We start from the raw sequence: 14425 nt of genomic DNA on the forward strand, positions 1-14425 counted from the left end.
CTGTTCTAGCGCAGGGCATCAAGGGACTGGTAGTTCCGGACTGTCCCGCGCGGCTTCCAGTTACGGAGGAAGAGGAGAGTGACTACAAGTCCCAGAAGGTCGCGCGGCAACAACAGCGGGCACGTCAATTCCTAGGGCGACATATTTTGCAGAAGCTGTGCATCTGACGGTCTCGGGGTCCTATAGTGCCCAGCGCGTTTGACGTGTTGCTTCTCTCGCCAACCCCCTTCCTCACCCTAAAGCAGTTACCATGAAGGATTCGCTGGTACTGCAGAGCCGCGTCCCCGCGCACCCGGATTCCCGATGCTGGTTCCTGGCCTGGAACCCCACGGGGACCTTGTTGGCCTCATGCGGAGGCGACCGTAAAATTCGCATCTGGGGCACCGAGGGTAAGGATGGCTTGGCTTTGTGGCCCTGGTGCCGAGGAAAACGCTACTCTGAAAAGTGTCGGGGGAAGGAGTGTGCAAACGTCAACAGACAGGCTGGGATTGTTGCGGGAACTGGAATATTTGCTGAGGTAGAAAAATAAGTCTGAAGAGCAGTTTAACAGTTTTAGGACCCCTTCCAGAGGAAGCAGTCGATTGCATCGTTGTAATAATGGTGACTGACTTTGGCCCCGCAACAGGGGCCCACTTTTAGTACCAGTTACTGAATGGCATTGATGATGCTCCAAAACCTAGCCCGTTCTCTGCTTGCAGGTGACAGCTGGATTTGCAAGTCTGTCCTTTCTGAAGGCCATCAGCGCACCGTTAGGAAAGTTGCCTGGTCCCCGTGTGGAAATTACTTGGCATCTGCCAGCTTTGATGCTACCACTTGCATTTGGAAGAAGAACCAGGATGACTTTGAGGTAACTAAGCTGGATGGGAGCGGATTATTACCTGTTTGCACCCAGGGCTTGGTCAACCTGAACCAGTTGGGCTTATTAGTTACAGCCTTTACAAGTTTTTACACTTGCTGAGTATGGTAGTTCATGACTGTAATCCCAGCATTTGGGACACTGAAACAGGAGGATTTCTGTAAGTCCACTAAGGTCATCCTGGGCTATAGAATGAGACCCTTTTTCAAACAACAACAAAATTGCTATCTTAGATATTTTACTAGGGCCTAGGACTCTTAGCTGCCATTAACTCACAATGTTTTCCCTTTCCAGTGTGTGACCACTCTTGAGGGTCATGAAAATGAGGTCAAGTCAGTGGCTTGGGCCCCATCTGGCAACCTCTTGGCTACCTGCAGCAGAGATAAGAGTGTGTGGGTCTGGGAAGGTGAGTCCAGGTGCCTCTGGGTACAGCAGAAAACCAGCTTACTAACTTTCAGCTTTGTCCCTGACAGGTCACCTCTGAGTCTAACTTTTTCTCCCACAGTTGATGAAGAGGATGAGTATGAATGTGTCAGTGTCCTCAACTCTCATACACAGGATGTTAAGCATGTGGTTTGGCACCCAAGCCAGGAGGTAAGAGTGAAACAAGGTAGGAAAGAACCTGGTGTGGAGGTTTGTGCCCAGCCTGCCTCCATTCTTCAAAACTACCCTCATTTTTATAGGGATCTCAGAGACTGTCCTGCTCTGACAGGGTTTGATATTGTAACCATTGTGTCTTAGTTTGGGTTTTATTGCTGTGAAGAGACACCATGACCAAGGCAACTCTTATAAAGGGAAACATTTAATTGAGGCTGGCTTACAGTTCAGAGCTTCGGTCTACTTTCATCATAGCAGGAAGCATGGCAACATGCAGGCAGCCATGGTACTAGAGAGAGAGCTGAGAGTTCTGCATCTTGATCTGAAGGCAACCAAGAGAGGCTGCTAGGAGAGGGTCTCAAAGTCTACCTGCAAAGTGACACACTTCCTCCAACAAGGCCACACCTCCTAATAGTGCCACTCTCTGAGCCAAGCATAGTCAAACCATAGGCACCTCCTGGACCATACTGACAAATACTGGATCTCCTTTTTCACTCTTTCAGCTTTTAGCTTCTGCTAGCTATGATGACACTGTGAAGCTATACCAGGAAGAAGGGGATGACTGGGTCTGCTGTGCCACCCTTGAAGGTCATGAGTCCACTGTATGGAGCATAGCCTTTGATCCCAGCGGCCAGCGTCTGGCATCTTGCAGTGATGACCGAACTGTGCGCATCTGGCGCCAGTATCTACCAGGCAATGAACAAGGTGAGGGCCTGGGAGTAAAAGGAGACTCCTTTCCGTAGAGTTTTTTAGTTTGCCAGATATATGATCTAAAAGATAAGTCTGTCATGAATCACAAATTGGATTCAGTTTGTTAGTCTCCAGAGAAGCACTGAAAGAACTAGGGATAGCTTTGTGGAACAGGAGGCAGGTGACTGAGTTTGAGGCCAGCCTGGTCTACATGGTGAGGTCTAGGACATGGTGGGGAGGCTACACTGAGAGACTCTATCTCTAAAAAAATTGCAAAAAATAAAAACAAAAAGCTGGCAATGGTGGTGCATGCCTTTAATCTTAGTACTTGGAGACTAAGGCCAACCTGAGTTCCAGAGCTGCATAGTGAGACCCTGACTCAAAAAACAAACAGCCAACAGTATGAGTTGATGAGCGGCTGATGGTGGGAATATATAAACTGAATGTGAAGAATGGGATTTCTTGAAGCAAGACAGGCTCAGGCAAGGAAGGGAGGAGTAAAGCTGATGAGGCTGGGTTAGCTAGTGGGTGGCCTTAAAAAGGAGCTTAACTGGTGAGATCTGGCCTGCAGTGGAACACAGATACTTTCTTCTCCGAAGTCTTGAGTGGCTCCAGTGTGTAAAGCAGATAAGCAGAGTGAGAACACAGTTGGTACAAGGGCTCTGATTGATTGGCAAGGGGATGAGGACAGGCATGTCACGGTCTCCTTTGTAATGGTAGAGGTACTCAAGCTATAGGATGCCTTGGGTTTAAGAAAAGTCTGTCACACAGGGGTGGCATGCAGTGGCTCTGACCCCAGCTGGAAATGTATCTGCACTCTATCGGGCTTCCACACCAGGACCATCTACGACGTTGCTTGGTAAGACTTGATCCCATCCCCATAGCGGGGACTTTAGAGATGGCATGGCCTCTGCTGCATTTCTCCATATTAAAATTCCCATGCTGGCTTGTAACTGTCTGGCCTGTGGTTCTAGGAGCAGGAAGTTGACTATATCTAACACTGTTTCTGGAATAAGATCCCAGGCTTTGGCAGCACAGCCCTTAGGATTCACATACCTTTGGACCATCCTTAGATGACCGTTGAATATGTGCATTTGTGACTAGGGAGTTTTGTGGTTTGGTAACTGACTCTTACTGAAACTAGAAAAGCTAGCCCATTCTTAGACAAGAGGAGGTCAGAGATGACTCCAGACCTGAGTCTTGGATCTTAGAAATAATTCCAAACCGTGAAAAAAAAATTGTTGCATATTCAAGCTTTATTTATAGCAGACATTTGGGAGTATCTATCCCATGAAAATGGACTCAATGGGAGGCAGAGGCTGACAGGTCTCTAAGTTCGAGGCCAGCCTGGTCTACAGATCAAGTTCTAGGACAGCCAGGGCTACACAGATAAATTCTGTCTCAGAAAAACAAGAACAACAAAACAAAGAAAATGGACTCAAGAATTTTTGACTTCATATAAAATCAACACACACACACCCCTATTAAATAAAAGATAAGTTTATGACATTTTCTATGGTAAAACTAAAATTTACTTTTGGTCTTTTTTTTTTTTTTTTGGTAGGTGTTTTAACTACTTAAACTTATTTGAAGCTGGAAATATATGCCTTAGCAGTTAAGAGCACTGGCTACTCTTCCAGCACCCGCATGGCACCTAACAGTCATCTGTAACTCCATTTCCAGGGGATATGACAACCTTTCAGCCTCAGTGGGCACTACATACACCTGGTACACAGACATACATATAGGCAAAAACACCTATACATATAGAATACAAACAAGCCTATAATAACAAAAAAAAAAAATCTTAAAAAACAAACTCGAACATTCATTGCTAGACAATTGGAATTTTTGCTGCTTTTATAATTTACTAAAATGAATAGGCAGTTGAACATTTCAGGTTCAAAAGTTTTTATGCAATGACGGGTAGTGGGGGAATCTTCAGTGCATATAAAATTCTTGACTTTAAGAGGATTAAGTTATGTTGAAACTTGTTAATATCAGTGTTAAAAGGAGATTAAGGGAGATTGGAGAGATAGCTCAGCAGTTAAGAGCACTGGCTGTTCTTCCAGAGGTCCTGAGTTCAATTCTCAGCAACCACATGGTGGCCCATAACCATCTGTAATGAGATCTGATGCCTCTTCTGACATGCAGATAGAACACTCATACATTAAATACATCTTTTAAAGAAAGGAAGGAAGGAAGGAAGGTAGCTAGGGATGCTGTGGCATGGTCAACTGACTGCATATGCCGGGCGGGGAAAAATGACTCGGTCTTATCTGTAGCTGGAGTAAACAGGTGGGATTAGGAGGGAAGGCCTTTGTTGATGTGGTAGCTTTTAGGAAAGCTTTTCTAAGACACTTAGCTGAGGCCTGAGGTTTAGAAAGAAACTAGGCCAGGGACTGTTGAACACTTCTAATTTTCCAGGTTGGAGAGGCAGGTGTCATCTGCTAACCCCCTGACATGTATGTTCCTCTCTTAGGTGTCAGCTGACAGGGGCCCTGGCTACAGCTTGTGGAGATGATGCCATCCGAGTGTTTGAAGAAGATCCAGGCTCAGACCCACAGCAGCCTACCTTCTCTCTGACAGCCCATCTTCGTCAGGCCCATTCCCAGGATGTCAACTGTGTGGCTTGGAATCCCAAGGAGCCAGGGCTCCTGGCTTCTTGTAGTGATGATGGGGAAGTAGCCTTCTGGGAGTATCACCAACCTGCAGGTCTCTGAGCTATGGCTTGACTTGGGAGTCTTGATTCTCACAGAAAATGTCCTAAGACTATTCCTAGTCATCCAGAAGACCTGAAGCATCCTTGACCTTCATTTAGCTCAGGACCATTCGCTGTTTCTCTTCCTTGATATGAGGAAGCCATTGGACAGAGCCACGGAACAGCAGTATATTGTATTAAAGTTTTGCTTGATTTAGGGCATAATGTTACATTTTGGGGGTAAATATATTTATAATCAGTATATAAATACATATATGAATGAGAGCTTTTGAAATTGTGAGCTTTACAGAAATAACCCATCTGTGCTCCACTTCTGTCTTATAAGGTCATTTATCATTTCTTATCATTGATAACTATTTGGAATGTTCCATCTTCCGAATTCTAGAGTAGTCCTTGCATTTAAGACATGCAAGCTAGCTGTAGTGTTTTCCTAGCACTCAATCAGCAAAGATGGATTATCCTTGGCTGGATAGTAAGTTTGAAGCCAGCCTGAGATATGAGACCCTTCCTGAAAAAACAAAGACATTCAAAACTAGAGGAATTTCCCCCCTAAAATTTAAGTTTGTTCATAGTAAAAGGACACCTCTGCTTTTCCTCAGAAACCCTCACATGCCTCTTGAGGCATTATGCTGAGGGAATCTGAAGATATAAAAAGAAATGAACCCTTATAAAGAAAGAATTGGTTTTCAGTGAGGGACAGAAAACATTAAGACAATAGCTTGAGGCCCTCTAAAAGACAACAGCAGACTGGTGTGTTGGTACACACCTTCTAGTCCAACACTCAGGAGGCAGAGGAGCCTGATCTACAAAGTGAGTTCCAGGACAGCTAGGGAGACAGTGACCATTTTAAAAAACAAAAAAACAAAAACCTTAGACAATAGCATGTGTGTGTGCTGCCAAATCTGTAGTGTTTTTCAGGGTGGAAAGTAGTTAAGATGTCTGATTAGCCTGATTGGGCAAAACACTGAGAAATGTTTGTGGGTTTGGGTGTGAGTTGGCTCCAAAACTGGAGCCTTCACTTGTTTACACTGTACAATTGTGACCTTAGATTTTTGCAAAGACAGTGGAGGCAGTATCCAGAGCAGTGGTGACTAGTGATCTGCAGATTCCTGGGAATCTTAGGATCCTTTCAGGGTCAACACTGTAACATGATCAAGGAATGGCACCAGTTAAGTAGCTATCTGTCTTCACTATCTTGTGGCCACAGTGAGAATGGAGCCAGCTTCACTCAAACAACAACAATGACTAAACATTGACCATTGAAAACACTTCTGATACTGACAAATGAGAAAATGCCATCCAGCCCTTCTGTAATGAAGGTGGTCTTGAAAAAGTTGGACAGTTGCTACAAGCCAAATTAGCTATTCATGGCATGCCTTTTTAAAATCAGAACTAGAAAATTAACATTTAGGCTTGTATATTTAACTGTGTTCCTAAAAAATGAACATACTGAACCTTTCACTGATAGTGTTCACTGCTGATGGTAAATGTTTAAAGACAAAATTGGAATTTCCGAAAACTTGTGTTGCTATAAACTTTAGTGGTAATGAAATCAGCAAATGCATAGATATTTTGAGATCTGTGGAATTTTGTGGGTCATTGTTGAAATGACCAATACAGTGGGCGTTACAAAATCATTCAGATAGTGACTCTAAGATGGGGCAGTGGGTTTAATACAATAGTACAAGATGGCATGGGTACAGCTCAAGAGCCGGCATTGCCTTTAGGAAACTTCCACATATAGTAGAGCCAATTATCTGAAAACTCTTCTATCCCAACCCTGAAGTTGACATGCTCAGCTCAGCCACACAACAGACTGAGCACAGACATAGCTAAAGGTCCTAACTGGCTTCTATTAAGCTATGTGTAAAGTGATTGTAACACTGTATCATGCTACTCTTCTCCCAAAATTTATTTTTTCCTATATTATGTTAATGAAGTTTTTTTTTTTTTAACAAACTGCCTTAATTTTTAATGTTAACAAGTATCAATGAATACTAGGTAATAAAAGCTTTTGGGGCTGTGCTTTTAAGTTTTCTGAAGGGGAATGGGGTCTTGAGACCATTGTTTATTAAAACGGCCGGCCTAGGGGAAAATGAACCACCTTTCAGAGTTGTTCAGGTTGTTCACACAGTCCCAAAGAACAGAAAGCGTACACTTGAAGTAGCATGATAGTCCGTTTTAAGGAGACTAGAGTCGAATCTGTCTGGTGTATCTTAACTACCCTAGTGCTGCCTCCTGGGAAGGAAGGCTACAGAATTTCACAACACAGATCAAGAGGAGTCCTACCTGTTGGTCTCTGGCCAAGATAAGAGTCAGCTCCTGCTATGACACTAACTTTGCCATCACTCAAACATTTATAAAAGAGGCTGAGGTCAAATTATTTATTAGAATGTCTGACTCAAGGAACTAAAAAAACATGCCTCCAAATATTATACAGTTCATGCTTGACATGACACTTAAAAATACTGGACCCAGACCTGAACTAAGGTCCAAAATAGGAAAGTAACTGGATGTGGACTGGGGACAGCAGCAGCCTGAATGGCCAAACCTCAGGCTGACAGACCTGGTCTCCAAAACCAGTTCCTCCTGAACTGTCTCAGACTCAATCTGAATCACTGTCTGTCTCAGCTTCTTTCACATCCACACTGAATTTATACTCCTGGTCACATCCCATGTATGCGTCACTCATGAAGTACAGGGTATAGTTGTGGCCACCTGTGGCTGGGGCCACAAAGTCTAGCTTCACCTAGATAGAACAGGCAGAAGACAGGTTAGTGGGGACCTGGGAGGAGGCAATCCCTCTGTGCCACCCCAGGGATAGATACAGGGGTGATTGCATACACTCACCTTGGCTTTCTGCTGCAGGGTCAGCCTCTTGATGGAGATGAGGCTATTGGACTTGGCGTCTCCAATCACAACCCACCAGCCCTCTTCACGTTTCTACAGGGACCAAAACCCAACAACTTGAGTATGTAAACACTGATGGCCACATGCAGCTGTGAAAGTGCTTATGAAATACCGCAACAACTCAGATCAGTGGTGTCGCATGCCTTTAATCCCAGCACTTGGGAGGCAGAGGCAGGCAGATTTCTGAGTTCGAGGCCAGCCTGGTCTACAGAGTGAGTTCCAGGACAGCCAGGGCTACACAGAGAAACCCTGTCTCAAAAAACAAACAAACAAACAAATTGGAAAAAAAAAAAACTCCAAAGTTGCTGAAACAACTTGAAACGGTTTTTTTTTTTAAATGTAGGAGTGCTCTGTCCACATGTACACCTACATGCCAGAAGTTGGTTATGAGCTACCATGTAGTTGCTGGGAATTGAACTCAGAACCCCTGGAAGAACAGTCAGTGTTCCTAACGACTGAACCGTCTCACCAGCCCACCTTAAAGAGTTTTTAAGCAATCTCAAGATGTCCCCAAAGGACTTAGTCTTCAAATACATAGACTAATTTTCTAGTTCTACCTCATTTCCATAACCCGGGGCACCTTTTTATTTAATGCTTGTCACTGAATCTAAGACATTATTAGAAATTTAGCTTTGAAGCATATAAGCTTCAAGTTCTTTTTTTTTTTTTGGTTTTTCGAGACAGGGTTTCTCTGAGTAGCCCTGGCTGTCCTGGAACTCACTCTTGTAGACCAGGCTAGCCTCGAACTCTCGAACTCAGAAATCCGCCTGCCTCTGCCTCCCAAGTGCTGGGATTAAAGGCGTGCGCCACCACCGCCCGGCAAACTTCAAGTTCTTAAGAAACTTATGTACAAGGCAAGCTAGCTGAAATCTTGAAATGAAGATGAACCTGTAACACAACAAGCTTGTGGAGCCTCTTCTGACATCTTGTCACTCTGGAGAAGCCCTCTTTGTTGGCCACAGTAGAGTCCATGTACCCCAGTGGCACTTTCCTTAGGAACTTGAATATCTTGTCTATAGAAGTACATGAAGTTTATCTAGCATTTGTACCCAACTTTCAATTCTCCCACATAAAGAAGATGAGATTTCCTTCTGTTCATTTAAACTGCAACTAGAACCAGAGTGAAGTGTAGTTGAGAAAAGACCGACTAGAAAAATCCAAGAGTCCTGGAGCCATTTGTAGATAAATGTATCTTAAAAGTCAGAGAGATATTAACATTGCCTGATGTTAACAACAAGCTATCTAAAGTATTTCAAAACAAACAAGAAATATAATCCATGGTTCCAAGATTAATACTAAGCCTTATGAGTTCACTACCTCTAGACTACCTTCCCCTCATGTGAAAGACCTAGCCAGTTAACAAAGCCTCAAACAGACTCATGGCAAAGCCAGCTACCAGGACATACCTGTGGGAAGAGAGGTGCAATAACAGGGCCCGTGACTTCCTCCTCTCGCTCCAGTTGCACTAGCACCACGACTGGCCCGCCACTGAAAACAAAGCAGTATGTGAGCACTGTGGCTGTGGGCAGCGAACCCAGGGCAGGACTCCCTCAGCACTGGCTACTCACCTGCGGATGCTGTCTTTATCCACCACTTCATAGGACAGTTCAATATTCGGGTAGCGGTTACAGAAGCGGGCCACATCTGCGATCTGGCTGTCAGTCAACTGAAGCAATGCATTCCGCTCTTCATCCTCCATCTCCATGATGTCAAAGACACTCTCCACTCCCTACAGGAGGTATGCAGACAGAGGTCAGGAGAGCAGAGAATATAGGCCACAAGCAAGTAACACTAGCTCCAAAGAACTGCTCATCTTACTTCCCACACTGCCAAAGTCATCTAAGAACAGCATTAGAAAGAATGCAGACCACTTCTGGCACCTCTCAGCATTGCGATTCAGATGGAACTCCCTCAGAGGAACCGGTTACTCTTGCTAATATTTGCTGCCCACAGTCCACCCGCAGATTAGGACCAATGTTCTGAAGCTGATCACCCAGCACTCCAGGTCTTAGCTCACCTTATCTGTGCAACGTTTGATATGCTCTGAGGTGAAGTGTGGCAGCTGCTTCAGGTAAGAGTCCTTAGACCACATGGCTTGGGTGACCATCTGAGCCAGTTCCATGGCTGCTAGAGCAGGGCTAAGCCACCCATTGCTGGAGAGTACATCCACACAGGCCTGAATGAGCCGGATTGCCTGCATGAAGAGGGAGTGTAAGAGCAGGTAGGCTGGGAACCCAGTCTTCCGGGCACCCACTGGCCAGTGGGCCTTCAAACCCCACCCACGCTACCTTGCTAAGGATCTCTTCTGTGTCTGACTGTAGTTCAGCACTCAGCTGCATGCGGGATAGGTGAGCCTGCAGCAGCAGGTTAGTCTTCACATGAGGATCATTGAACTTGGGGTTATTCAGCTTGTGAGGGACCTTCTGAGCCAACTAGAATTGGGAAAGAAAAAGAGCCTGTGATAAACAGAGGACCCGACCTGAGATCCATTCAGGCCAAACACACCATGTGGCCCAGCCAGACTCTGAGGAAGGATTGCGAATTGTAGGGAAGTGTGGGAAGGATGTATGAGGTTGAGAGTGGTATGAGAAATGTATGAGGGTATTGGTGACAGGAAACCATGTGCAAAATGAGATAAAGTTTCCCCTCCTGAATGGTCTGCTAAAGCCAACACCCTCACCTGGCGCAGGAGGTTGTCTTCATGATGCCTGATTGGAATGTTCTCATATTCTGCTGCATTGGAGATAATCTCAATAAGTCCTCGAACCTTGGTTTTGGCATTCAAAGACATGCTGAAGAGCTCTGAAAGAAAATAAAGGATTGTGAGAAGAGCCAGTGTGGGGATAGGGCACTGTGAGGAGCAGAATAACAAGAATCAACTGCCCAGGCTGCACTGCTTTCCGACAAATACTGGCTAGCACATCTAATCCCAACAGACTGCAGAAGCCGTGCACCGCTGGTCCTCACCGATGGTGGTGTAGTTTATGTAATAGTAGGCAGCAATCATGCCCAGGTTCAGAGGGGCCACATCCATCTCGTCCTCAATACTGATGCACTTGGACTGTTCCAGGTCACTGAGGGTCTGCTCCACCAGCTCTGACAGATGGTCAGACAGATGACGATGGGATATCCCTGTGGAAATATAAGAGGGAAGTCTCAGGACACTGACTAGCTAGGGATATGAAAAATCCTCGAGGGCAGTGTGTGCTCTTCAGTTCACTAACCCTGCAGGTTGTAGTAATTGGGGTTCTGTGTCATTCGGCGATACAGAAAGGTCCAGGTGAGGTAGTCCACAGCATCCTGCTTGTTCTCAATGGTCTTAGTGACAATCTCAGCATTGAAGTGATCATGCATACAGTGGTCCAGGTGAGACTCTACTGGCAATGGTTCATATAAAAATTTTTTGAAAAAATCCTGTGAATTGGGAGAGGGGAGGCATTAAAAAGAATAAATGTCAACATGGTAATAAAGAGTCAAGGGCAGTCCAGCAGGGAAGGGACTTTGTGTGATATACAGAACAGCCAAACACAAGAAGCATTTACAAAACAGTACCATATACTACAAAGCAGGAATGGGCCATGCCAAGCTACATAGATAGAGCAATAAGCAGTGCATGAAGAAAGACAACTAACAGGTGGGAAGACATGGACGGCATCATAGAATCACCACCAGTGGCAGAAATGAGCAAAATTCTGTGTGGCTCCAGCTTATCATAAAAGTAACTGGCAGAAAGAAGTGAAACGTTTATCTCAGCCGGGCGGTGGTGGCACACGCCTTTAATCCCAGCACTTGGGAGGCAGAGGTAGGCGGATTTCTGAGTTCGAGGCCAGCCTGGTCTACCAAGTGAGTTCCAGGACAGCCAGGGCTACACAGAGAAACCCTGTCTTGAAAAAACCAAAACCAAAAACCAAAAAAAAAAAAAAAAAAAAAAAAAAAAGAAAAGTTTATCTTAAAATAAAGAGATTCAAGAATCTATTCAAAAGATCAAAGTTTCCTATAACTGACCTTTTTAGAGCCCTGACACATGATGACACAGCGTCCCTCGTCATCCTGCAGGGGCCGGTTGGCATGGCCCACCATCTGAAGCACATCGTAGATGGGGTAATCTACATAGCTGGTGCATTAGAGAAAAATGAGGAAAACAAGTCAGGAGGCCTGCCTGCCTTCAGTCACAGGGACAGAAGATGCAAAGGTAGAGAGATAAGGTCAAACTACAGCCAGAGTGGACAGAAACCTGTGTGCTTAGTCATTCATTTCACTTGCTTACCACATATTATCTTAGTTTCAGAGTGAAAGAGCCATGAATGTGTTACTCAAGGAACTTGAACCAAAGCCACAAACCCAACTAAGGCCAGAAGCAAAATAACGTCTATTAAAGGACCAAACTTGAAGTTAAACTTCAGGTCTGTGTGTTTCTCAGGTTAAAAAGTAATCTAAAATCCAGATTCAGGTATTTTAAACTCACAAAATTAACTTCAAAATAATCTACATTTTTGGGGAAAACAATAAAGTTAAGTTATTCAGGTTCTGAGAAACACTGAATCTTGTACTTTTTGTCATGATGAAGATGAGAACTTGACTGGCCCACTTTTCCTAAGATGGGAGTGGGTTAACAACAACCTCCTTTCCTCTCGTCTATATATAAGATCTTCTCTCTCCAAACTGCTGAAAAAAGGTACAACGACTATAAAGCAAACATCAGAGCAGGTCCTGAGATCTGACTAGCCCTACTCTAGTGGAGCTCTGGCCTGTGTTTAGTTCTCTATACCTACGCTTGTAGATATGCATTCACTTTAGGAGGGACATCTGTTAATGCCCATAGCAACTATACTCACGCATGAATCTTGCCATTGTAGTACTGAGTATCCATGATGATCACTAGATGAGCAGCAACATTCATGCCCCAGCAGAGACTCCGAGAAGCTACCACCACCTGGATAGCCCCTGAGCAGAGTAAAGGAAAGGAAGATTGAGGGCAGGGCTCCCAGAAAGTATCTGCTTTACTGGCAGGCAGTGGCCAACCTTATGCCACATTTCAAGTATCAGACTGAGGCTGTCTAGGAACAAGGTCTAGGGAAGTGTTGTGAAAGGCAGTACCACAATATTGGTGCCTTTTGCTCTGAGACTATCCTAGAAGAAACAAAGCAATTCAGGAGAACTCAAAGCCCAGGGAAAGCAAAACCTGTACTGCATGGTGGACTGGCCCTCTAATGGTGAAAGCTAACACCAAACCAAATGTGGCTAGTTCAGGCCACGGTGAAAAAAAAAAAAAAATCAAACTTACCCTAAACAAATCCAAACCAGATTGATTCAGAGTCAAAGAGTGACAGTGACTCTGGCAGAGTTGGCTATACCAAGGCTCTGCCACAAGTGCCAGAATAGTGAAAAATGCATAAAATGCCACCAGGTCAAAAAGGGCAGCAGGCAAGAGGCAACCAGCCAGGAGAGAATCACAAATCCACAGCCATCTCTTAAACTCTAAACCCACCAGTCTGGTATCCACACAGAACTTAGGTCTACTGGCCAATGGCCCAATTCCAGAAAACCAAGTTCTGAAATGAGACCAACTTTTGTGCCTGACTGTTTTCTAATCTAGCTGGTAGGAATATCTGTCCCAATGACACCATAAGTATTTTAGAGGAACCTAGTGAGCTAAGACACATACTAGTCTGCTGGCATTGTGAAATGAGTTCTATTCCTTAGAGAAATACCATCCACATCCTTAAGTTTAACACATACAACCATGATAGCTTTGGGCGTTCTGAGGTTTTCTTACCTGAGCTGAAGAGCTGCTCTACCAGGCGCCTCTCCATGGGGCTCAGCCCTTCATGTAGGTAGCCCACCCCATTTAACAGTGTTTCTTTGAGTGTGCTGTCACTCAGCTTCTCCAGGTAAGGGATCAGATCCTTCTCGGTACAATGCAAGAACCTGGCAGAACACGAACAAAGCACGAGTCAGAGGCATTTCAGTCTGTGACAGACCCCAGCCTTAGTCCCTGCCCTCCCTAGGACATCCAGGGCAGGGGCAACTTCACTTAACATGATCTTCATGCACCCACTCATCCCAGAAACTAGACCACAACCTACCTCTGCCGCTGGATGTCTGCTGCACAGGTAGTGAGAATGTCTATTGCAGTGAGACGGGTCTGCTTGCGAGATGGGACAAAAACGATGACAGGCTTCTTAGGTGAGTGTTTGGTGATAGCATGGTACACAGGCTTGGCCATAGAGAGCAGGCGCGTCTGTGTGTGACTGATGTTGAAGCCCTGGAGACAAAGGGGGAAGACACTGAGGTTGTTAGACCTGGGTAACTAGGGATCCCTTAGGTCATGGAGGAATGAAGACTGTCCTACCTGGATGTGCAGTTCCAAAGGTACAGGGCGCACATTAGGGTGGAAGTTGAAGGTGGAGGTGGCACTGCAGCCCAACCAGTGGGCCACATCCTTGGCATTGGAGAGTGAGGAGCTAAGTGCCACAATACGAATGGGCCGTTCAATCTGGGAGGAGATGTAGCGCATCCGGGAGCAGATCACTTCCAAGACAGGCTGGGAAGAAGAAAGAGTCACTTCAGGCCCAGGCTCCCTACCCTCTGCCTGAGCTTCCCTTTGTGATCCCCCTCTGCCAGTCCCAGCTATGGTTCCCCTGCCTCAA

The 14425-nt window shown here is 45.2% G+C and overlaps 2 protein-coding genes across 2 annotated transcripts in view; one reads left to right on the top strand and one right to left on the bottom strand.

Annotated features, from left to right (window-relative positions):
- Positions 1-104: 104 nt before the first annotated feature.
- Positions 105-6903, top strand: Ciao1 (cytosolic iron-sulfur assembly component 1). Its single transcript, XM_028754109.1, has 7 exons — positions 105-389; positions 699-847; positions 1151-1262; positions 1362-1450; positions 1957-2158; positions 2915-3002; positions 4626-6903. The coding sequence occupies exons 1-7, from the start codon at positions 251-253 to the stop codon at positions 4864-4866; spliced, it is 1020 nt and encodes a 339-aa protein (XP_028609942.1). The 5' UTR covers positions 105-250; the 3' UTR covers positions 4867-6903.
- Positions 3382-14425, bottom strand: part of Snrnp200 (small nuclear ribonucleoprotein U5 subunit 200) — a 34899-nt gene continuing 23855 nt past the window's right edge. The window contains exons 32-45 of the mRNA XM_028754100.1: positions 14128-14319; positions 13862-14040; positions 13552-13703; positions 12611-12719; positions 11781-11889; positions 11000-11189; positions 10743-10907; positions 10456-10577; positions 10064-10207; positions 9793-9969; positions 9344-9504; positions 9182-9263; positions 7716-7808; positions 3382-7614 (exon numbers count right to left, since the gene is read on the bottom strand). Of these exons, the coding sequence (XP_028609933.1) occupies positions 7471-7614; positions 7716-7808; positions 9182-9263; positions 9344-9504; positions 9793-9969; positions 10064-10207; positions 10456-10577; positions 10743-10907; positions 11000-11189; positions 11781-11889; positions 12611-12719; positions 13552-13703; positions 13862-14040; positions 14128-14319 (2019 nt within the window). The 3' untranslated portion in view covers positions 3382-7470. The remainder of the gene's footprint in view (positions 7615-7715; positions 7809-9181; positions 9264-9343; positions 9505-9792; positions 9970-10063; positions 10208-10455; positions 10578-10742; positions 10908-10999; positions 11190-11780; positions 11890-12610; positions 12720-13551; positions 13704-13861; positions 14041-14127; positions 14320-14425) is intronic.

This window comes from Grammomys surdaster, unplaced genomic scaffold (assembly GCF_004785775.1).
Source record: "Grammomys surdaster isolate TR1022 unplaced genomic scaffold, NIH_TR_1.0 129, whole genome shotgun sequence".
Taxonomy (NCBI): Eukaryota; Metazoa; Chordata; class Mammalia; order Rodentia; family Muridae; genus Grammomys; species Grammomys surdaster.